The 26,468-nt window shown below is 38.8% G+C and overlaps 1 protein-coding gene across 1 annotated transcript in view; it reads left to right on the top strand.

The window, feature by feature from the left end:
• adamtsl2 (ADAMTS-like 2) overlaps positions 1-26,468 on the top strand; it is a 138,468-nt gene that overhangs the window by 76,605 nt on the left and 35,395 nt on the right. Inside the window, exon 14 of the mRNA XM_036526959.1 lies at positions 5,335-5,548. Within this exon, the coding sequence (XP_036382852.1) occupies positions 5,335-5,548 (214 nt within the window). The remainder of the gene's footprint in view (positions 1-5,334; positions 5,549-26,468) is intronic.

Genomic DNA, 26,468 nt, shown 5'->3' with positions numbered 1-26,468 from the left:
ATTCTTGGCAGAAAATCACAGTGAAACAGGGCAAAAACGCCATAAGAGGGAGGGCAGTGAGTGGGTGGTAGGAGAAATGTATTAAAATAGACAGTAGTAGACCGTGTATTGTACATATATTATGTAGAAAATTATCACTTTTAAGAGATATACCTTTTGACATTGATTTTCGCATAGGAAAGAAAAAGTTAGGCAAGCAGTGCTTGCCTTGCTTGCCCTGACAGCACACCACTGGGGTCTGAATACTTATGTCAATGTGATATTTCAGTTTTTTATTTTTAATAAATTTGCAAAAATTTCTACAATCCTGTTTTCATTTTGTCATTATGGGGTATTGAGTGTAGACTGATGAGGGGGAAAAATGAATTTAAACAATTTTAGCATAAGGCTGCAACATAACAAAATGTGAAAAAAGTGAAGGGGTCTGAATACTTTCTGAATGCACTGTATGTAGGTTTTAGCTGTGTGATATCACTAGCTAATAACCTTAGCCATCCTTTTTTGCATATTATGTAGTTGAACAATATGGTCATGGAAACTCATCACATAATTGCATAATTTGTGTCATAGTGATAAATTATCATGTATATATAATACATTGTTTTACTGTTAAGTTTTCTCAAGGTTTACCCATGCAGCATGTTGACGTGATTGAAGATAATGCTTACCATGCCAAGGACAGGTACAGCTATATTTTCTAGTATTAAAATATAAGATAGTAAGTATAATACTAATAAGGAGTTAAATAATAAAATATTTGGTTCTGTTACATGCACAGAAAATATCTCTTCTTCTTTACTTTTGTGCTAATCAAAGGCCTGTATCAAGAGGCCGCAGAGGCCCATAAGATGTATTGGGATGGTTGCTGGTGGATGGCCTCATCATGTGAAGTTGGACAAGAGCACATTTAGATATAAACAGAAGTTAATCTTGCCTTTACATATAGATGTACAGTACTGTGGATGATTACATCGGTATTTTTAATAAATATAACTCCTGTACACTGTGATCCTGTTGTAAGTAATTAATAAAGCAACATGAACCTGAACCTCACCGATACAGTTTTCTTTTTCTTTTTTATTAAGTACAATTGAGGACTGGGGAACTCCTAGAGGAGAAGACAGAAATTGGTGTTTGGAATTTTAGAAGTGGGTTCACAATTCAGACAAGCCATTCTGAAGATTAAAGAGATTCTCCAGGCATTGACTTCTGCCAGTAATTAGGCATGTGAGGACAAGAACCTTGCTCATAACAAATTAATGGTGTACACATCAGGGGACCCTCAAGGAGAGGGTCACCACAGTTTGCTATAGAATTTTGTCAATCCTGCCACTGGTGCACACATCCAGTATGTGGAGAGGATATGGCAAAGATGAGGTGTGGCACCACAGGGGCAAAATTTCAGCAGTGTTCCTTCAGATGTAACTGAAAATGAATGGCTTTCCACAAAGCATGGGAATAGTGTTTTAGGAGGAGGCTTTTTTGTGTCATTAAACATTCTTGTTTTTATATAAATATGAATAAAAAGCTTTGTTTTCTCAAAATGTTGGCTTCTTGTATCCTCAGTAAGTTTAGTTTTCTGACAGAATGAAATAAGTCACATAGTGTAATAAGCCCTTTTTCCATCACATTTTCGAGCGAATTAACCCTTGAATTGACGGAACTTTGAGTGGTATAAGAAGCCCCAAAACGTTTTTCCATAAATAGAATCATTCTGTCGCATTTAAGTGATGTCATAATGGCCTGAGTTAATGTGCATTTATTTAACTTGCTAGATTGTTTTCCATGAGCAATGTATCAATTTAAATCTCCAAGTGAAGGACATAAGGTGAACTCCACCCTTCCACCCATCAGCCCGTGCTTGACATTCTAACAGAAAAGTTGTCTGTCTACAGTGGCTTGAGAAATAGCTAAATGGATGCGCAACATTCTTATATCGCTTCAACGTTTTTTCCATCATATAAAGTCGAATCAACCTACCCCTTAATCCACCTCTAGCGAGCAAATTAATTTAGCGCGCCACATTTCGTTCTACATCACTTTAATTCGTTTTCCACCAGTTTTGTCGCAGTAACTTTCTGATGCGCATCAATTCAAAAATTAAAATTCTAATGGAAAAAGGGCTAGTTGCTAATGTAATAAGTGTTTTAAAAATGAGTAAATCTTAGCCCATGCTTTACCCAGGCTTTATTCAGGTTGGCATCATAGTGATATTTCACATTTGATACAAGAGAATATTTCAATTTTATTTCAATTTCAGTTTTATTTGTATAGCGCTTTTTACAACACAAGTTATTACAAAGCAGCTTTACATTGATCCCAGGCCTGAGACTCCCTGAGAGCAAGCCTAAGGCAACGGTGGCAAGGAAAAACTCCCCAATTAACAGGCAGAACCGGGCTCGGGGGGGCATCTGCTTCTGGCCGGCACTGGGCAGATAGAATTTGACTCACTGTATCAGTTATGGTGCAGCACTCATTATGACATGCTTTACAACACCTTATGTGGGTTTTTAACACCTTACATACGTGTTACCAGACACGTTCCCAATTGGAGAAATTTGAGTAGTCAAATCTAGGCAGTAGATAATGAAGATAAATGTTAAAGGCTCAATCTGAATGTTGAGGGCACTGATGGCCCTGATTATGTTGAAATCTGATGATTTCACATAAACAAATTCTAGTGTCTAGCAACTAGAAAATTTGCTCAGGAAACCTGAGGATTTCTGCTGTAAAATACACTCATTAAACTACATTTTCTCTCACTCCTTTACTGAAGCACATGACAACCACTTCTATGGTGTTCATAAGTAACTTACACAGTGAGGTCACACACAATGATGGACTTAGATCCAGCAATAGGGGCTGATTCAGACCTCAAATGCGCATGTATAATTCTCCCTTAACCCTTAACAGCCTCCTCAGAGTGATTTTTTTTTTTTTTGTTTTTTGGTGTGTGATATCCGAATGTGCTCAGCGTTCCAGAATTGATTTGTTGCGCAACAATTAAGTCCCCAGCTCCTGTGGCTGCCCTCAACCATGGTATTGCACTTTTTTATTATTATTTTCAATTTTTTTTGAACCATCATTTAGGAGTCTATATCCTATTTTAATGTGGCAATTTCCTTTACAGGCTGTTAATCCTATGGTTTTTATTCCTAAGAGAAATATTTCTGAATTAAGATCCTGAATTATGTTTAAAGGTCTGTCAGAATTTTTGGACATGGAAAAACAGGGATGGCTGCACGCATGTTCAGACTAATTCTCTTTACATCGAAATGTCTGTATGCAGCAGATGTCATTCTGCAACTGCAATGAGGACAATTACTGCATCTGAAAATTCTTTTGGTCATCAGGCTTTGGGAGGGGGCGCTGTGGTCATCTTCACACCTGGTGTGGCATTTTCTTAAGTGCAAACTTTGCTGTCAAATACCAAACTATTCACAGAACAGTTTACTCAAAAAAATTCAAATCTTTTATACAGTGAATAATAGCAGTGCCTTTTCCTAATTGAATAACGGTAGGGGCTGTAGATTGCATTAAAATGACTTTACTTCCCCATTGGATTTAATGCCATTTGTTTAGCAACACACTAACATTGTGCAACTTGAGGCCCTACAGCATCAACCATATGACTGGATGTAGCTGCCCTTTCTGCCAGACACTCACCCCAGACACTCTGTCAGACCTTCCCCCATCATCTCCTAGCACCCCACCGTATGTCCATGGCCACCAGTGTAAAGAAGATTCAAAGAAGATTCAAATATTACAATGGTACAATGGTATGCATCATAAGCTAGGCGAATTAGCTATATAAGCAATCGAAATGCTATATACGATAATGTGTCGCTCACTGTTTTGCATTTGCACCTGAACATAAAACACATATTCTCTGTTCAAAACAATCACATCAAGCAGAAAAAGAGAACACTAACACTGAGGCTACAAATATAAACAAGGCTAATTTTAATATAAATTAACAAATAACTACTTCATGTTCAACTTTAATGCTGGCAAAAGGCGCAAAAGGCACAAAAGATGGAAAATTCTTGAAATTACCTCTGCATTAAACCCCACCTATGCACTGCTAAGGCTTTTCAGCGCACTGATTTTGTATGTGCTATGAAAACTGGTCTTCTATGGTTCTATGTAGTGGCTAACACATTAATTTACTAGAAAATTAAAATACACATAATTGGTAAATTTCATGTGGCAACTAATGTCTAAGTCAGGGTCCGGCAACCTTTACTATCTAAAGAGCCATTTTTGGCCAGAAAGAAAAAAAAATCTGTCTGGAGCCGCAAAAAATAGCCTATTTGAGCCCTTTAAATGCAGGTAGCCTACCACAGTGTATCAGTCTAAATTAGCCTATCAACATTGCGAATAGGTCTAAATGAGCATTCATTCATATGTTTTACCACAAGGTGGCTGCGGTAGGCTATTTATGATTATTTGGCACTTTAACTTTGCATTTCCTATATTTACAAACATTGCGGCGCGTGAGCATTAGCTGGTGGCAGAAAGCCACCAGGCAGTAGCCAAACCAGTACCAACAGAAAATTAACCATTCTCGACAGTGTGTTTTATTGTGTTATCATCGTGTAATCTTACATTTATCATTTTTACATGATCTATCCGATGTATCTTAAATAATATCTGTCTACAGTAACGATTCTGTGCGCCTACAATTTAAAAAAAATTGTAAAGGTAACGTGTCCGATTCGGGGAAGACCATATGATTGTATGGGGAATCTGCAGGCTGGTAATATTACCTAGAGTTAGCAGCTAGGTAGCAGTTTAGTAGCCTAATAGTATACATATATATAATTTTTTTTTTTGCATTGTAGCAGTCACATACTACCAAATATATTCTCACCAACACGATCACAATATACTTCACAATAAACGGTGTATGATTTCAATGTCTTGTCCTATCAGTGTTGTTTTGTTTTGCTGTGTTTACTGACAACTTGGAGATTAACTAAAAGTGAAAAAAAATGTTCCTAGCATGAAGATGTAACATATGAACTGTAACTAACAGTGCTTTAAAAATGAATGTACAGACATTTTGTTTTCCCTCTTTATGACTTGCAAAATATTGGTAGTAGGTGAAACTCAAATTAATTTTGACCATTACCATCAATTTCACACAGGGCTTCTTTCATGGTTCCATAACACTTTTCAGCACTGTATGTAGAGGAAAGGCTTCAGTAAATACCTTGAATATAAAAAAGCTCCAAAGAAAAACTGAAATGATTACAGAATACAGGTTATCTTATTGGCAAAATGTCAAATGATCTCACTAATGTTCTATTCCTTTGCAACCTTGACTGGCAGGTGGGAAGCTAGCAGCTGGAGTGAGTGCTCCCGGACCTGTGGAGAAGGCTTCCAGTTTCGTTTGGTGCGCTGCTGGAAGATGCTGTCCCCAGGCTTGGACAGTTCTGTGTACAGTGATCTCTGCACCCTGGCAGAGCTAGAACGCCCTCCTGAGCGCCGTGCCTGCACAAGCCCCACCTGTGGACCCCAATGGGAGGTAGCTGAATGGTCAGAGGTAGGCTGAGCCAAAGTGAGGGACACTCAAAGGTGGGAGTATGAAACCCATTTGTGACTAAAGCATTTGTTATGACCCATCAAAAGCTACATGGAGAGCAACCAAGGAACTTCATTTTGCCTGTAAATAACATTATATTTTATTTATGGTGCTTACCATGCATTAAAAATAATTAAAGTTATATAATTAACAAAAAAAGGTAAAAGGAGATTATAAATACAGACCTAATACAGTAAGAATTAATGCAGGAAGCAATAAGTAATTCATTAGGATTTCTGAGCAATAGTGACAAAAATGAGTGAAACTCACTGTGTAATTTGTTGTTGAGTCATCTTAGTGTCTCTGACTAAACAACAAGCATATTCAATATATTTTCTGCAATAATAGCTGTCTATGTGTGTTCTAATGTTAGTGTTCCTTCCATGAAACTCCAAATTAGTCTCTTTTAGAAATTTAGGCCCTGTTTACACTTGGTTTTAAAATGCGTCTTGGGCGATCGGATCACAGGTGGACAGCCAAGACACATCGCCGTTTACACCTGTGTCTATCATGCGTCTCCAAGGTGTCCAGCTGACCGCTTGTGTTCAGATTTTGTTATTATGTTATTACGTCAGTCTCTGTCGCCAGACAAGTGCCAGATTTGTTTAGCACGGGCTAGCTAAGAAAACAAAAATGTTTCAAGATCTAATATACATGTACGGGCTATTCCAGCTGTTGAGATTGACAGGACAAAGTCAGTTGCGACTTGCAAAAGAGTGCAGGACAAGACGAAAAAGGAAGAATGTTAGAAAAGCATTTTACATGGTAAAATCCATAACTCCACATATGGAGTTAGGGAGTGGCAGTGTGTCCATCTAATGGATGGACATGCTCCTGAACTCTCAATTTCTCTCTTTTTAAAGAGAGTTAAAGAGAGTTTAATGAAAATGAAATTTATTTTGTGTTTTCAGATGGCCTGTGTGGACAATGTCATGGAGGTTTATTCTAATCATATGAAATAAGGGCGGCAGTGTAGCATAGTGGTTAAGGAGCAGGACTCGTAACCGAAAGGTTGCCGGTTCGATCCCCACTGGGACACTGCTGCTGTACCCTTGGGCAAGGTACTTAACCCACAGTTGCCTCAGTAAAAATATCCAGCTGTATAAATGGATAACATTGTAAAGAACTGTAACCTATGTAAGTTGCTTTGGATAAAAGCGTCTGCTAAATGAATAAATGTAAATGTAAGCTACAAATTTCGACATAAAAATTGTAAATTGGTCAAATTTGATCAGAACACAAAAGGAGAGTTAAGAAACAAGAAACACCTGATCACCTGAATCCAGGGGTGTACTGTGAAAGAAATTCAATCCTGGATTTATCTGCTAGGACCAGCCCGGGGGGGGTTGGGTGCGCTCGGGAATTAAAGTATATTTGGCTACAATTCTTAAGTTCTGTCTACAACTGAGACTACCTCTTAATTAGTTAATGTGCATGGACTCGCATGGATTATATTCTTCTGAATATACGTCACGTAGCAAGTTTTATATCATCGCATTTAATGCAGCTAGCTAGCTAGCGAGGTACAACTTGGACATCAGCGGTCCTGAAGTTGATAACTGCACACAGCTAACATTGAAAACTTGTCTTGTTTTATTTAGCGTTAGTTAAAAAAAAACGGCGGTGACGATGCAATATTTTACTTAGGTTAGTTGAGCGTGTTGTTGGTAAGTTTATGTAACTAAGCTCTGTTTGAACTAATTGTGACATGACGTTGTCAGTGTCAAAGTAAAGGACTACATACAACCATGTGTCATTGAAAACTGCTGTGCAACATGCCTTAACAGTGAAAGCATTCATGAAATTATGGTATCTTGTTATTGAAATAAACGTTCATTTCTCAGTCCTTGCAATTGAACCATTTCATCAGATGATAGGCACACAGAGAGGGCTGGTAATGGATTTTCTGATGGTCCACTAGCCCACCAATGCGAGATCCGATTGTGAGATCACAAAGGTGTGCATATATTGACAAGTACAGAGCAATGTAAATCTCTCTGCAACCCCTTTCTGCAGAAAAAGGTTGAATAAGTCATGCACAGCAGTGGCCATTATGCATAACAAGATTACTGTTTGTAATTATACAGTCAAACGTCCAGTGAAAATGAACACTGAGTTTCCATTTGACAAAAAATGAATTTTACATTTGAATCAGTTAAGCCCTTTTGATAACCCTGCATAATTAGTATAAAAGTGAAATGTTGAATGTTTGTGTTATTTAATCATATCACAATAATCTGTCATCTAAAATGTGGATGCACATACTAATGAACGTTCAACTCAACCAGCGTGATAAATTAATTCGGCTACAATCATACGCTCATTGATTGTACACAAACATATACATAAAAACCTGCAAATAATGTCATATGTCCCATGTCATATGGTGTTCTGTAGAGGTGGTACAATCTCTCTAGCTAGCAGGCAAGTGAACACAAAAGGAAATAGATATTGTATATTACAACATATCGCACTATAACAGCCTACTGTCATTTGAAAGGGGAGATTTAATGACAATTCATACATCTGTCTGACACTCACATTCTCTATTATTTAAATGGTGGCTCACTCCAGGCAGTGCCTAGTACTGTGAAATAGCTGACACAATTAGAAGAGTTGGAAAGTGTTTCTAACTTTGCCAGTTACCTACCTAGGTAACTAGAGGTCTTGGAGAGAAAAATATTACTATATCATGTCTCTGGCAATGGGAAAAGTCATGTATGTATACACTGGGACTCATTTTTATTAAAGTGTTCTCATTTAAGTGGGAGGATAATGTGGTGTATTAACAGACAAAACCATATGTATTAGTTTTCAGCGCTTAATTGTAATGGAGTTGGTTTCTATGGTGATGATGTGGTGCATTTTGGGAACATGCTTGTTTATGTAAAGTTCTTGTGGTAAAAAGCGTATCTTGAATAATGTCACTGAAATAAATTGCTGCTGGAATTTTTTCGTCAATACAGTAGACCCTCCCTTAAGAAATACAGTATCAGGCAAGGACCGGTCTTTTGTTACTTTTGGACTAGAAATCAAGATAGCTGACTGAAAATAGAATTTGCTTGCTACTAGCTAGTGCAGTACTGACTGGCTGCCTAGTTAGAATTAATTCATTAGCTAGCAACTGCATTAATTGACCAATTTTTTGGTTTTAAGTAGCTAGCTAGTGACTGAGCTATTGACATAACTAGCCAAAATCTGATAAGTAGCTAGCTGGAAAGCTAGAAAGTTAATACTATAGGTTGTTAACTAGGCTAATTAACTAGCTAACAAGCTAACTGGGTCAAATGCAAACTACTTGTGTGCAAAAATCTCACTTTAGTCAGCTGATCAAAGCTGGCAACCCTGCATCTTAATGTATTAGCATTAAACATGGTTATATGCGTTTAATTATATGTGGTGCTAATAAATGCAAGAGATTCTCAACAGGGCAGGTTTGTCGGGTTACATGTAACTTTTTTTGCAACACACACACAATGTCTCCCAACCTACAAGAAGATGTAGGAATGAACTGTCCAGAGGAGGATTAGAAAGAGCAGCATTAAATAAAGTGTATTAATTTTGTAAAATAAAATATGCAATCCTAATTTTCATTAACTTATTTTCTCAACAAAAAAAAAAGAAAAAACGAAAACACACTTGTATAATGGCAGGCTTGATGAGTTGTGGGAACAACACAATTAACTTTGTATGCCAAGCAACCAAAAAAAGGGACACTTGCCAAAAATGGTTGCCAATGCCAATACTAGCTACTGCTGCACCTAGCTCAATTTGTGTTCCCGCAAATATAATACAGGAAAAATAATATTGTGCATGACTAGAGATTTATATTTCCTTGCTCTTTTGTGTCTTTTTAAACTAACTTCACAGTCATGTAAATATTGGGACAGAAAGTTTGCTTAACCCAAACCTTCAAACATTTTTCTTAAGGAATTACAGACAGCAAAGTGATAACGATAAGTGATGTAATATATTTTACGTTCTGTAATTTATAAGGTAAATTGGCATTCTGCTGCATTCCAGGATGTGTGTTGTACCTTGAATTCAGCTGCAATCAGCAAGCCCCTCACTTCTGCGTTTTAAAACGCAGCTTTTTGCTGTCAGTTTGGCAGTCCTTATTTATTTATGTAGCAGGCGGGACCTGGTAGGGTGCTAGGACCCAGTAGACACCACCTCTAGTGGTATGCTCGTTTTTTTTTAAGGTGTTCGGCATGACGTGTTCATTATATTTCAAACCAGCCAAGCTAACGTTGGCGAGTGAAGCCGCGGTAGGTTTGAAAGATATATATATACATATATATATATATATATATACACACACCCATGCAATACACCAGCTGAATTTAATTAGCAGAACTCTAGGTAGAGGAGCTAATTTGTGAAATCACCTTGTTTAGTGAATGAATAATTGTATGTAGTGTGTGCATTGTGTTTCATAGACGATATGGCAACTTGGGTAACGTCAGACAAACATACAAAACTTATGGATCCGTGTATGACGATTATTCATAATAAAGTTTGCCATGCAAATTACGGGTTTCCCGGGAGAAACAACAAAACAGGAGGACGCTGGGAGATGGCTTTTGACCACAACTTTTGAATCATTGCAATGAAAAGCAAATACATTATTTTGTGTTAATTTTCATACAAAGTGAGATGTAATGTCAGCCCCCTATGTTGGAGACAGTGCAGAAATTTGCTGTGATTTCAAAACCGGATTAGGCTACTTGACAACGCTTCGCACAGAGAAACAAATAGTATCATGGGAAAGCGTAAAGTTCTGTTGTTTATTTTGATATGCGGTATGTGCTGTGAAGCGATAGGTACTTCGTGACTTTTTCCAGTGTTTTTCAACCTTTTTCGAGCCAAGGCACATTTCTTTCATTGAAAAAATCCCGCGGCACACCACCAGCTGAAAATGTGAAAAAAAAGCTTATTTTAACAATATAAGTGTTATATTGTTAATATAAGCGTTTTTTAACATTGAAGAATGACGTTATATTATAACGTCTTGAATAGGAATCAAATAAACACAAAGAAAAAAGTATTTTATAATCTTTCATATTTATACTCACTCAGTGTGAAACCTGGGCCTGTTTGGATGAACACAGAGCTGATATCCTGGCAGGAATCGATGAAAGACACACACGAAGCTCTTCCTCCACAGCTCTCAGTCTTTCTCTGTTTTTAGTTTTTACAGCAGTCAGGCTTGAAAAGCTCACCTCACACAGGTATGTTGTGGAAAATGGGAGCAATGTCAAAATAGCTTTGTTGGCCAGCATGGGGAACTCCTTGGCAGCTGCCAACCAAAAACTGTCCAAAGGTAGATCAGCAAAGCTTAGCTTGAGACCACGATCTTGTCTCAGTTCAGTTAGTTCCTCCTGCTCCTGTAAAGTCATGTCCTTTCCAACAGCTGATGCTGAGCTGAATGGGTTCCTAACCCAGTCAAGGCACTCCGTGGAGGCTGAAGAGAAATAAAATGACATCTTCTCCTCAAGAGTTTTCAAATGTTTAACTATTATCTCACACAGTGCAGCAGTATTAACATCTTGCCAATTATTGGTGAGTGGGAACATTTCAAGATTGCCACTTTCCACATGTTGCTGCCAGAGTTGCACCTTTGAACGGAATCCATTTATTTTATCTTTACTTGTAAGCAGGTTTTCATTTCGGCCTTGCATTCGTGTGTTCAGTTCATTCAGATGATGAAAAATATCTGCCAGGTATGCCAGCCTTGCACACCACTCATCACTTGCAAGCAGCTTTGCGTAGTCGGACCCCTCATTTGTCAGAAACACTTTAAGTTCCTCTCGCAGCTCATACACACGGGCCAGCACCTTGCCGCGCGACAACCATCGGACCTCTGTATGAAACAGCAAGGCTTTATGCTCCGCTCCCATTTCTTCACACAAAGCCGCAAATATGCGACTTTTCACAGGTCGTGACTTCACAAAGTTTACCATGCGCACAACATCATCCAACACAGGAACGAGGTCTGCTGGTAAAGTCTTGGCTACGAGGGCTTCGCGGTGTAAAAAACAGTGCGTAATGATCACATCTGGGGTTTTTTCCTTCACTCTGCTTACAAAGCCTTTGGTGCGCCCGACCATGGCTGCAGCTCCATCAGTGCAGACACTCGTGCAGTTTTCCCACTTAAGTCCTCCTTTTTCCAGATATTCTGATGTGACCCGAAAAATTTCCTCTCCTGTTGTTTTTCCTGGCAAAGCCTTGCAAAATAGAAAGTTTTCTCTGATTGTGTCTCCATCTACAAAACGCACATTGGCCAAGAGTTGAGCATGTCCACTTATATCAGTAGACTCATCAAGTTGCAACGCAGATTTATTACTGATACGGATCTTGTCCAAAACCACACTTTCGATGTCTGCAGACATATCATCAATACGTCTGGAAATTGTGTTATCTGAGAGAGGGACTTTGGCTATTTCTTTAGCCGCTTCGGGTCTGAGCATCTCATTTACAATGGCTTTGCAGGCGGGAAGTATTAATTGCTCTGCCACAGTGTGGGACTTTTTTGATTTAGCCACAAGTTCAGCGACGTGGTAGCTAGCTTTGAGGGCTCTCTCGTTTACCTTTGCGGTTTTTCTCATGAAAGTTGCTTGTTTCTCCGTGTGTTCACGCAGGCGAACAAAATACTCCACATTTTTGTTTTGAAGTGAAGGGTGTTTCGTTTGGAGATGGCGTTTAAGCTTACTTGGGACCATAGCACTGTTGGAGAGCTTTTCACCACATACCAAGCACAACGGAGTCGGTGCCGTTGCATCTCCGGTAAAAGTAAATCCAAATGCAAGATAGCTTTCGTTGTATTGCCTCGCGCCAGAAACTTTGCTGGACGTCTTTGCTTTCTTTTGACCTCCACTCATACTAGGGCCTTCATCTGGGTCCGGATTTTGTCCAGGGTCCAATTCAGAGTCAGCATTTTTCCTCTTCAAAAACTTATCCATCGCTTTAACCGTCGTCCTGCTATCCACCTGTCGCTGCATCCATGCGTCACTAATTCGCTTGTCTCATGTAGTACTCTTCCATACCAGTAGGTGGCAGCAGCAGCAGGTAGCTAATTGCCTTGTGCTTAGAGTCTAAGCACAAGGCAATTAGCTACCTGCTGCTGCTGCCACCTACTGGTATGGAAGAGTACTACATGATTACTCTGCCAGGCGCTAGACTGCACAGGCACACAAATTGGATAATTTCCCACGGCACACCTGACAATATCTCGCGGCACACCAGTGTGCCGCGGCACAGTGGTTGAAAAACACTGACTTATTCAACCAAGAAGCAGGAGTGTGAAAATGGGTGAAGAAATTAGTAAAGGTATTACTTTGCAGAAGTTTGATCTGTCTTCATAACGTGATTACTTAGGTATACAAATATGTGACTAGCATCATTACAAAGCCCCGGTTCCGATCTTTCTTGTGACATGTGTTCCATATCTATGCAATGGCGTGTTCATGAGTAATTCAAACAAGAGTAATGGGTGTGGAGATGGACACAGAGGTGTATGCAGACTGTAACTATGATTAAATTTGATGTACAATCAAAATTATTTTTCCCGCCCGCACTTTGTCGCATAGACAAGCAACTAGCATCGTTAGCAATGAATACTAAGTGAGCGGTTCAACTGAGAAGAAGGGATGTGAATTTGGACGCAGGCTGCGTCTGTTGGGCTTTCCGGGTTAAAAGACATTTTTAGTGACAATTACAAGTGACAAATAATTTTTTTTAAAGATATTTCAAGAGAACCCCCAAAATTTTACTGTTGAGGCTTTCAGGGGGTCTCAAGTGTCAATCAAGGGGTCTTGGAGAGATCCCCCTATTTCGCACACTGTATATAAATATAGGCCTATATAGGCTATAATTTTTTAAAGGAGTGTGAATTACTTTCTTTCTTCTACCTTGTGAATTTTCTGTTTATCATGATTTGGATGAAATGTATTTATGTTGATTTATTTGCACTTTAGTTACGTTGCTGAAGCAGCAACGTAACTAAAGTGTAACTAAAGCCAACACGAGTGGTGACGTTAAGTGAGTTTCCACCTCTAGAAGCCTGTGAACAGCCACTGTTTTCCCAGTTTTTTGTTTTTCTTTTCTTATTTTATTTGTGTTTCATTGTGAGCTTTAATAGAATTTACATGCCTTGCCACTGCTATATTATGTAATTCCTGTGCGTCATTGTGGGTCAGTTGTGTATACTGTTGGGTGCAGCAATGGGGGCAACTAGCTGTCAGGAGGGGTACTGCAATTTTCCTGTCATTTCTTGTTTTGTGAAGTTTGTCTTTTCTTCATTTAATTCATACTGTGCAGTAAGAGGCCATGGGCATTGTGCAGTAGGTTGTAGTGAAGGAATTGCTGTGAACTTTGATTATTTTGAACTTTGAGTAGCACTTTAATCTTATGTTTATCACAGTCTGTTTATAGGTGTGGTGTTTATCCTTGTGAAATGTGCTGACTGTTAGCCTTTGTACGAACTAGAGCCCGACCGATAAATCAGCGCCCCGATATTATCGGCCGACATGACCTAATTGCAGATAAATCTGTATCGGGGTTTATAACGGCCGATAAATGACAATTAAAAAAGGGATGGAAGATGGATCCTTCAACCATGTTATGAGTGTTGTCGTTGCGTAGTCTGTCCACCAGAGGGCACACTGCAACTCTACTGCTGGCAACACACGTGTTTGGAACACCACAAATCTCAACAATCTGCTGACCCAAGCAGAGTCGAGTAGCCCACGAAGGAGATCATGTGTGTTCATGCTAAGTTGGTAATTGTCACGAGAAATACATTACTTAAATAATAATAAATATCCCCCATCACTTCTCCTCTTAGCCTAAATAAGCCTGACAATGTTCGTGTCAGCCATGCCTGGTTTTGTTGCAGTAATGTGAAAGCCGGTACTGTCAGTCAAACATCAAAATTCCATTTAACATTACGGTAGTTGAGTGGTGTAGGCTAAGCTGTTGACAGACTTGATTGTAGGTTTATTTATGAAACAGTGTGGCAGTTCTAGCCAGTGAGCTGATCAAGTAGGCTATCAAGAATCAGTTTACTGCATAGTTTATGATGGCATGATTTTTTAAAAACTTTTTTGTATTTTTATGCATTTGACTCTTATTTATTAAAGCTAATATATTGTTGTACTTTTGTTCAAAGTACTATTTATGACAATAAAACAAGTTTATTTTTAAACTGCATTATGTCATGTTATCTTGGTGAGGACTCTTACATAACTACACATAACAAATGTTAGGGAAAATCTTTTTGTGTTTCTGGAAGAAAAAAGAAAAGAATATCGGGCGATATATCATTATCGGATTTTTAAATCCTCAAATATTTAAATCGGTATTGGTCTTAAAAATCCTATATCGGTCGGGCTCTAGTACGGACCATTGTCCTAATAGCCTTCTAGCCTCCTTTCATTTTAATACAGAATCATCTTTTATCAATTTATTGACTCAACTACCCCCTAACCCCCTATATTGTAAGCCTGGTTGTTTGTCATGTTTTTAGTACGTGTGTAATCAATAAAGCCTCGTATGATTGTGTACATCAGCAGCCACCTGTATTCTTTTATTAGAATAGCTTGTGCAGGGCCAATTGCTTAGTCAGGGTTCTTCCCTCCCTTCATTAGGGAAGTGGCAAAGTCAATTACGGTAACATAATTTAACCGTTTCACGAGTACTGTCAAACAGGTGTTATTCTAGAGTGGTCCCTACAGCGTACGGTCAAACCGGTGTGATTAGAATTCTAGATTAGAACGGCTATTTACAAGTGACACAACAAAGCAACATTCATTCTAAACCCACTGCTTTTTCACATAAAAACCTTCTGCAAATGCAATATGATTCACATAGGTTGCAGCATAAGCAGCTTAACACAGTTCTGACTCCCAAATCAGAAAAATTCTAGCTAATGGTAGCTTTGAGGAAATATTGATTTAACTAGGGATGTTAATAATTAACCGTTAACCGACAAGAAGAATTTTGTCCAATTCATAGGCCTAGCCACTGGGCTATATCGAGCCTGATTACCTAATTAATTATCTAATTACCTAATTAAAAAGACAGACTATTACCTATCGAATTGAAGCCCGTTTTGCAGAGAAAAAAAGAGCTTAAAACGCAGCTTACTAGCACCAAGTTCGTGGCTCTTACGACCGACTGGTGGACGGCGCTAAGGTTAAATCGGCCATCATGCTAACACAGAGTATGCCAGGCAGACACACAGCTGAAAACCTCACAGCTAAACTAATTGATGCGGTGGAGACTTGGGGACTTAAAAAAAACTCCATTTTTTTCCATGTTATACTTGCTGAGTCAACCGAGCAGCACGATTGCACAGATGCATCCATGGATAAAGCGAGTTTACTTTATTTTCGAGCTGAATATACAAATATTTACTATAGGCAATTTATATCATGTTTTGTATGCTTAAAATTAGACTTCACATTTATGTATCTATATTTCTGAGTACCACAAAGCGTACCCACATTCACTGCTGTTTCGCCCACCAAGGAAATCAGGTGTGCACATACAGAATACCGGGTTTGGGTGTACATCTGCTGCAATTCTGTATGTACTAAACCTTTTAGTAAAAGATATGAGTTCAGATATTAACTAACTTCCATACTTGTTCGCAAGTATAACTAACTGGGCAGAAAGTCTGTTTATTGTGGTGTCATAACCAAATTCTAGAACAGCAGACCCGTCTGCACAAGCTGAAATAAGGCATGCTGGGGGGCATGGAAATATATTAGAATTTACATGTGAAAGGGTTAAAGTTAAGCATTGTGAGGGTGGCGCTGGCGCCTCCCACAGGCCACATTTATATTAACTTAAGAATTCATTTAATGAAAGCCTAGTTCATCACTGTCTGGGGTGCTTGCTTCCTTAGCTCTCAGGAAAACGTCAGCTGTGGAGGCAATTTATTCAACATATTTTTCCTTAGTTTAAAAAAAGTGTGTGTTGCACAATTCTGTTGGATAACGATATTTGATGAACAATTCTAATGCCCAAATGCTGTCCTAATTCTATATTTAGTCTATTCTCTCTAATCCTATGAAAAATGAACCCACCCCAAACTACAAACCTTGTGTTTGGATTGAGGCATGTGACACATGCAACATGCATGCCTGCATCATGGCAAGCCTGACAGTCATTGCAATACAATAAAAAATGCAACACCTAACAAGAATGGGATTGCAGTGGTAGATCACCTTAAACTAAGATCACCCTAAGGACTTTGGCTCAGTATAAGTCTTTTGGTACATTATACGGACAAAAGTATTTGGCCACACCTGTTTTTCAGGGTTTGGGCTAGGCCCCTTATCTCCAGTGAAGGGCAATCTTAATGCTTCAGCATACCAAGACATTTTGGACAATGCTATGCTTCCAGCTTTGTGGCAACAGTTTGGGGAAGGCCCTTTTCTATTCCAACATGACTGTGCCCCAGTGCACAAAGCAAGGACTATAAAGACATGGTTTGATGAGTTTGGTGTGGAAGAACTTGACTGGCCTGCACAGAGCCCTGACCTCAAGCACCTTTGGGATGAACTGGAACGGAGATTGCGAGCCAGGCCTTCTTGTCCAACATCAGTGCCTGACCTCATAAATGCTCTACAGAATGAATGGGCACAAATTCCCACAGAAACACTCCAAAATCTTGTGGAAAGCCTTCAAAGAAGAGTGGAAGCTGTTATAGCTGCAAAGGGGGACCAACTCCATATTAAAGTATATGTATTTGAATACAATGTCATTACAGTCCCTGTTGGTGTAATGGTCAGGCGTCCGAATACTTTTGTCCATATAGTGTATGTATTATTGAGAAGCTGCTTTAATATTGCATGATGAATTGGGGTGATCAGTAAAGAACAGGCACACATTCAATGAGCTAAAAGTTATTAAAAAGTTAAACCTAACCCTTTAATAGTATACAAAGGAACTTTGAGGGGCTATAAAGATCAGAACGAGAGTCACATTAAAAGTAACAAAAGAGGGAGATGGGACAGAAAATACAGTGGTTCTTATGTGCCATAAGGAGGTGTCCCACCTTGTAATTCTTGGATTAGAGGTCTGCACTCCTACGGGTCACGACGCCAAAGAGTATGGCGAGGAACGACTTTTAAAAACTTGGTGTGGGTGCGGGCGGGGTGAGAGAGATGCCCTCGCGGGAGTGGGAGAAACAGATGATTCGCTGCACTCCTGCAAATTAAATTTGCGTGTAGAATAAAAATTAGAAATTGATAAAATATTGTACATAATTATAGTTTGTGCTGATTCTGTTTAGGAGAAATAAAAATGGGTTTTAAGCATCCTAAATTGATGTTAACATTTACGCAAGGTCAATGTACATGTATGTGTTTAGAGCCAATTCCTTCCTGCTCCTCAGTTGTGGAAAGCATGGCAAGCGAAAGCATGATGGAAGAAGAGGGTACCACGAGCACGAGCACGTCAGATGTTAGTGCCTCTCAAGAAAGGTACATTAAAAACTATGAAACCAAGAAACCTTAAGTCACAGATTTGGCAGTCATTCTCAATTGTCTGTGATAGTGAGGGGAATCAGTTACCTTTTGCCTGCTGTGACCAATGCCAAAGGGTGCTAACATACAACAGACACAAATCTGGAACGTCAGGTTTGAAGCGCCATGTATGTGCACTAATGAAAGGGCAAACATTGTTGCAATTCAGCTCAAACACATAGTGTCCAGTGCGCTAAAAGCGAAAACAGTAGACCAATGTGCGGACTCTGTTTCTGCTGACCTCCATCTGTATGACAGCATTGCTGGTGAGAGATTCATCAAATTGGCACAGCACTTTTGACACAGCAGCCACAATAGGCAGATATGATGTGAGGGAGATCCTGCCCCATCCCACAACCGAGTCACGCCATGTAGAGGAAAGAGCACACGAATTTCGAAGGCCTGTTGTTGATGACACAACTGAGTCATTAGTGAAATATGGATGTGCAGTGACAACTGATATTTGGACACAAACTTTTTGCAAAACCTCTTTCCTGTCAGCCACCATACACTATGTTGATTCAGACTACGAACTGGTGTCTAGAGTGCTCTTTTCTGCCCCATTTGAGGAAGGCATTTCAAAGACAGGTGAAAACATTTGGGCTTTATTGTTTCAGAACTTAAGAGTCTTTGGGATTGATTGTTCGATTCTGGGGAAGAAAATAGTCTTCGTCACAGATAGAGGAGCTAACATGGTGGCTGCCTTACGTGGATTCACAAGACTGAACTGTAGTGCCCATGTACTGAACACAGTTCTCTCACACGCTTTCTCGCCTGCTGTGATGGACCAAGTCCCCGAAGCGGCCCAGCTTCTCACCAACGTGAAGAAACTGGTCAGCTATTTCAAACATTCTGGCCTGCAAGTCAAACTGAGGACCTCTCTCAAACAGTCAGTGGAGACGCAGTGGAACTCAACTGTTGAAATGCTGGATTCTGTCTCACAACAGTACGATGACATTACCACAATACTGCTGGGTAATAACCAGTACGATAAAGTAAGCTGCATCAATAAAAACACTCTTACTTCCCTGGTGGCGTTTCTTCAAACATTCAAAGATGCAACGAATGACCTGGAGTCAGACATTACAGCGTTAAGTGCGGCCCTTGTTCTGCCATGGTCCGTGAAACTGAGAGATCATTGCGAAGTGTCTAAGACTGACCCCCTGCTCACTGCAATTGCATCAGCTTGTGTGCAACAACTGGACGACCTGCTGTCACCAAATAGCCTCGCCCCTAATGGAATTAACATGCTCTACAAAATAGCAACATTCCTAACTCCTAAGTTGTGTCAGCTCAAGATGATTAATGAATGTCATGGAAGCTGTGAAAGAGCTGATTGAGGAGTTGGGGTTTGATGTCCACCATGCAGAGGAAAATTTGGAGCCACCCCCACCTAAAAAGGTGACTTTTCATGATTTTGAAGAATGGGAAGATGTAGGTGCTACGGGCACTGATCTGCACATGTCTCTAGATACCAAGATAGCGGACTATTTGAAAGTCAAGCTGGATGGGTCCGAATCACACGGACCCAAAGATATCCTCGCGTGGTGGAAGAAACATTGCTTTGAATTTCCTACACTTAGCAAATTGGCACGCCATGCATGTGTCCCAGCCTCCAGCGCACCATCTGAGCGGGCATTCAGCATTTGTGGACACATACTGGAGCAGAGACGCAGTGTGCTGAAACCCTCATCAGTGAACAACATTCTTTTCCTTCATGGATATTTAAAGAAACCGATAGCCTAAGCAGCAATGTTGCTTTTGCCTTTACATTGATCGTTTTCATTTAGATGCTGTACTACTGTTTTTTTTAAAGGTAGGCTATTTTCAGTTTAACTTCTCCATATGTTTGGAAAGCTCAAGGCCCTAGTTTTCTACATTTTTTAGGCTACATGTTCCTATCGTTTTGTATGGTTGAACAGCTACAGGCCTACCATTAAATATGATAAATACTGGTAACAAATTGTGGGTCAAAGACGTGTAAGGTTTTCAAAATAGCCAAAAAATAAAAATGCAAATGCAGTTCCTCAAAAGGCTTTTTTATGTTCACTGGAGTGTCCCTTATGACTTTATATTAGTTATACTCAAGAATAAAGCCAACAATTCATTTTGAGATTTATATGAATGCACCTTAGTAAAATGTCATTCAGTGTAACACTATATGTTTTTTTTTTAAAAAAAAAGGATTTTATGTCCATTTATCATAATGACATGATTATGTATTAATGTTTGGATGGGCAGAAATATGACTAACCTGAATAAATGACATTATTTTATTTTTATTACAACATATTTCATGTGTCATGGGTGCAACTCTAAATTTGTTGAAGCTGTTTTACAAACATTTACTGCCTTGCACTTAAAAAAATGCAAAAATGTTCAAAATATCTTTCCCTTCATCCTTTTAGAATTGTTTTTGTCTCCATGAGTCAACAAAACAAACTTAGTGTATTTTAATATAAAATGCTGCTGTTATACTGTATGACATTATTTTGTTATTCTGAATGACACATATTAAGATGGCCAAAAATGTTGAATGTGACTCCTTTACTAACAACAGTAATGATCCAATGAGTAATTATCAGTAGCATCACGTGCATTTTTCTTTTTTAAAATGTTTAATTTAAAAACTGTATAAAAAATACAATAAGATCTTTAAAATGTGCAGACTAGATGAACTTTGATCATGTCCAAATTAGAGAGAAAGAAATGACCCGTACACCCCATACATAAAGAACATAGGTTTTATGAAACTTACAACAACATCTACACAACATACTTTTCACATAGTATTGTAAATAATATCATATGAAACCTATTTGTTCAATGCATTACATGCGATTAGGCATTAAGAAAAGAATGCATCTAATATCAACACAAACATTACTGAAGTCTGAACATCATAATATTTGCCCAATCCATTATCTGAAGATAAATTGGAACTTCTTCAATATGAATTTATAATTCATGAACATATTTAAAACATACGTCCTTTCATATTATCCATACCCAACACATATAAAGAGCAACATGCAATTTCATTGACATAAAATATTGAGAATTGCACTACATCACGCATTTGGAAGAGAAAGCATAACAAATAATTTTACTGACATCAAAACAAAACATTTTTCTGAACATCAGAATATTCACCAAATCTGTTGTTTGAATATCAAATGGAACTTTTTAACTTTCCTAAGATGAACTTATTATTCCATAACAACTAACATGTATTTGTTTCTATATTGTATATGTAAACTTGTGTGTGTTATTTCATTTTAAGGCCTATTGTAGTATTCTGTGTCACTTTGACTAGCTCTGTAAACTTTTCCCAGTCAGAATCGCAGAGTTTTGAATTCCTTTGTTTTGCCGTTATTGGCTGTGGCTCAGAGATTATTGCTTGGACATCTGATTTGAAATAGTAGGTGATGTCTTTCACCTGGGGCCAAGAAATGAATTCTTTCTTTCAGCTGCCTGTTGCATGCAGCTAATTTCCATCCCCTCACCCACAGCCTTCAGAACTTGCCCAATGTATGGCTGGTTGTCGTAACTGACTATTACAAGGTTCCCTTTTAAGTCCCCTGATGGTTTCTCTGTGGATATGCTTCCTTCTTTTTCTGTTTCTGAATTTTGGTTCTGAAAGTCCACCTCTGTTGGACAATCACACTCACAACTAATGCCTGTTCGGGAGCAAAAGCAGGACACTTCCCGATGGTGGATCTTTCCAGGCTGCTTCACAATGACTTGGTGGATTTTTAAGGTTCCTTTGATAGCTGGCAGCCCATTTGGAACTGCTTCATCTAATCGATTGATCTCATCCTCAGAAATCCAGAAGTACTTCACATTTGACTGTGTTTTCTTCAGCATGGTGTAGAGCTCCTTTGGGTTCTGGAGGTCACCGCCCTTTATGACAAACTCATCTGCACAATGTTTCACAGAAGCACCAACTCCATCTGGTGCTCCTTTTCCATGGGACTTTTCAGAAAAATTCCATGTGACCTCTTTGAAACCATTTTTCAGAAAAGTCCATGTGGATCACAACTTCATTTTCTTTACGTGTGCCTTTTAAGTTTCGACACTGCTCCACCTGATGTAGCCAGTTAAACTGATGCTTTGCAAGAGCATCCAGTTTCTCATTGAAGATTTTAGCCAGATCCCACCATGTGCCCGTTTCTGTTTTTTTCACCACATTAGTAAATGACTTTTCTCCATTGCTTGATTTCTCCCTCTGCCACTGCTGCCATGAAACTGATGCATTCTTTTCAGGTAGGGACAGCTCTATTTCATCATAACAACACTTTGCACAGAGACGGTACATGCATTTCTTGTTCTTGTCATCACACACAATGGAAGATAGCAACTCCGAAATGCTTGTGGTTTTCAGCAACCCATTTTGGTGCAACCTTTTAATGAGAAGTTTCACATTCTCATGATCGAGACATGTACATGTGTTGCGGTCATGTGGTTTTGGCTCTGTGATGTGAAATGGCCGTAGTCGCAAAAACTGTCTATATGACAGAGAAGAGGTCCCGCCTATCTCTGAATTATACTGCATGGAGTTCTTTAAGAGATTTCAGGAGTATGCGCCTCTGAATCTTCTTCTGTGTGATTGTGTCTTTCTTCCCTGAGAGAAGGCGACTATTTTCATCTCCACTGAGAAATGCAATAACCTGGGTTTTCCTCTCTAAAGCCATTTTCTTTAACCCTCCTGGCTGTTTTTTTTCCCCTCAGATTGCATTTGCTTGACCTTAGCATGGCTTTTCATAATTTCTCGACTTTTTGTTCTGATTGTTTTAGTTTCATTTCCAGCTGGAGAATTTTCCTCTTTAGTTCTTGCTTTTCATTTTGCAGTTGCTTGCAACGCTTTGACACCTTTTTCACTTTCTCTGGAGTGGAGGAAGCATGTGGTTGCTCCAGTGATTGAGGTTCAGGGGGCTGCTCTTTTGGAGTTATGAACTCAGATGGTTGCTCCCAGCTCTGGAGGTGGGGGTTCAACTTGTACATGTATAGGTTGCACAGGGGGCTGCTCAAAAGAGTTTCCTTCAGATACTGGAGTTAAGTTCAACACCACATTCATCTGTTTTATTCTTTCACGAATAAAACACTTTTCTCTGATTTAATTTCCATTGTTCCCTCTTTTTTTCAGCATCAACTTTTTTCAGTGTCTGGATTGGTGGATGGTCTGGATTGCCATCCTTCTTTCTTCTCTGATAGCTAAATAATAATAATAATACTAATAATAAATGATAATAAAGTTACACAGAATAGTATTTGCATTAGTAAACTGTAATTAGTCAGTTAATAGTAGACTATGCAATGTGTGTGTGATATTACATTAACGTATATTCCATCAGTGCAAGACAGTGCAATGACACCTCATGTTCAAGAGCAACTTAATGTTAAGAGTTATCCACCTAACTTTGTATCCTATCGTATTCTATTCTGTTACAAAAAAAACAGACAAAAAAAGATACCTTGCTCTTCTTCTTGCTAGTCTTTCCTCCCTAGCAACTGGATCTGCATTTATCTTTTGTCGGTGCTGTGTGGCCCGCTCCTTATTAGACAGTGGCATCTATAGTATACAGATAATGTGCCTTGAAATATACCAGAATGCCATAAAATGAGCATATCAAGTATCAATGCAACAAATGAATAGGAATTGAATGATTAAATGTTTTAAACTAGTGACAAAATAGAATTGAAACGCAACTGTCATTCAGCATAACGGATGACATTGTGGTATAACACTGGAGGATATGTTGTGCTGAAGGACATAAGCATTATACTGAAGGACGGATCTCACACAGGAACATATTTAACAGGCAGTTCCTTGGCCACCTATATAAAGATATGTCCTTGACCTATAAACATTATCATTAATTATCATGTTTAATACAGATTTTTTCAAAAGAATAAAAGTATGTTTTCTGTGTTGTACTGAAGGACATACCCTTTTGTTACAAAGGTTACTAGAGGGTGAAAAAGTAAAATTATTGAATATTTTAGAGAGATTTATTCACTTTACCACATGGACAGAAGGTCTTCAGAGGGTCCTTTTTCTGATGTCACACACTGTCACATGATCAGCATCATATGATGTGCTTTAAAATGGCTTTTTACCATTGTTATACTGAAGGACATTGAAAAAGTGCAAAAGTCGGGACAGAAGTTATTCAGGTTTTTAAATATTTTTTAGATAAAATATGTTGCCCACTATGCTAAATATTGTTGCAAACACTTACACAGTGATGCCATGAATATTACTTTATATTTTAGGATGATTTTTTTATATTTTAAAAACGTGTTTGCCATTGGAATTTTAATCGGGACAGTTACACTGAAGGACATTTTGACAATTTAGAGCTCAATAACTCCCTTAATTTAATATTTTGATGCACAAATATTTATGGGTGAGAAGAAGGGTAAGGGCTGAGTGATTTAATACCATATTCATACATATTTATCTTTTTATTTTAAAATAATGGCCTTCGGACACTAAATTTACATGTCTCGTCTTTGACCTGTGTGCGTTTTTTTCTGATAGGCCAATGGGGCAAACCTTTCGTGAGATAGAAAGCAGAACTGAATATCCATCTTGCATAGATTGTCTTGCGCAGGCTTTAGCGGGCGGGGGCGGGACATAATGTTACAGATGTGGGCGGGAGAAGGACTAAGAAGTAGCTTACACATTTTTGCGGGAGCGGGACAGAATATTGGGGTAGTGGGCGGGACCGGGACTGAAAAGTCTGTGCCGCGCAGACCTCACTGTCTTGCGTGGGCTTTAGTGGGCGGGAGCAGGACAGAATAATGTGGGAGTGGGACTGAAAAGTCTGTCCCACGCAGACCTCACTGTCCTCCAATCCTCTAGCTTGGATTTCATTACACTCACGTATTCAGCTTGTTGAAGGAGTTTCTTGTAGCTAACCTGTCTGATACCACTCGTAAGACATTCCTTTAATTATACCATTTTGGTGGAGATTGCTCTTGGAATAAAGATAGTGAGTTATGGTGGGTACTATTTTAGTGGCAGAAAAAGGCAGCACAAGGACCAAATGCAGAGTGAAGGTACCAGTTCTTATTCTGTGACAGCATGAACAGGAAAAAATGATAATTGCATTGAAGTTACTACCCCCCCCCCCCCCCCTTGTTTTTTAGGGCTTGCACTGAGTGGGTGTGGCAGGGGTGTAACCATTACTTTTGGGGTATGGATTGGAGCACACACATGGTGCAGTGGTATGTAAGTGATCCCACTAAAAGGTGGTCTTAAATCAGACAAACAGCAAAGTGTAACTTAAGTGTAAAGATGGTGAATTTTGAGACAATAAGCATTTATTCAATGGATGTGAGAGACTTCCACCTTGCTGCCTTGTGAGAATATGCTTTTCCTTGCTTACCTTGCCTGCAACATTAGTATTGAATTCATCTAGGAACAATAGAGTCTACTATTGTTGTGCATGGGCTACTGGATGGCAGTAGTACCAAGGGACTGCTCAGACTGTCCCAGTAATTCTCTCAATTTTTTCATTTTGTAAAGTGGTCTTTGGGAGTTTGATAGATGTTTTCCTCACAATAATATTGTGTTATTTTGTACACTACAATTCACATAGTATTCTGTCACATTTCATGATGCTGTCTATTGTTGACAGGTTTGGGTCACAATGAATCATTGCAGTTTCATATGCCCAAAATAAATGTGAAATAAAAAGTGAAATGATTACAAGAATACTTTATTAATATGAAACCTATACATCATATATGGATCACATATAGTTGTTAGCCAGCTAATGACAGCTCATTACAATTCTTCAACACAATTCTGGACAAGAGAGAGGACCAGTACAGTATCAGATTGATTTTAATTGGAGAAACCTGTAGGTTTCTGTAGCTACCTAGCCTCACAGTTTTGGGCATTGGTTGCAATATGTACCATTGTTTATGTGAATTTATTAGAATTAGTATTTTGGCAGCCTTGCTCAATAAGTTGGTATGAATGAGAGCATCTGCCAAGCGGCAAAAAGTAAATACGACAGTAACAAAAAACTCAAAAATAAACCATTAATCTTGTTTTTCATTTTAATGGTATTGTGTTCCAGGCTGTGGGTCCTTGCTCTATGAGCTGAGTCCATGTTTAATTGAAGTCAATATTGTCTCAATAAAATTCCTCATATAAACACCCAGAATGAAGCTGATTGTTGTCAATGCTGTGTTTATTGAAGAAAAGGATGACACTTTTATGGTTCATGCACACCATTTGTTTCATTGCTTTTTGAGATTTTTTTTTTCCATTCCTGAACATAAATTGATTTTTTTTTTTTGAAAGACATTTTGCATGTATAATGTATTTCAGT

The sequence above is a fragment of the Megalops cyprinoides genome, chromosome 4, assembly GCF_013368585.1.
Source record: "Megalops cyprinoides isolate fMegCyp1 chromosome 4, fMegCyp1.pri, whole genome shotgun sequence".
NCBI classification, from domain to species: domain Eukaryota; kingdom Metazoa; phylum Chordata; class Actinopteri; order Elopiformes; family Megalopidae; genus Megalops; species Megalops cyprinoides.
Note: the sequence above shows the minus strand (reverse complement) of the source record. Positions and strands in the feature narration are given on the sequence as shown.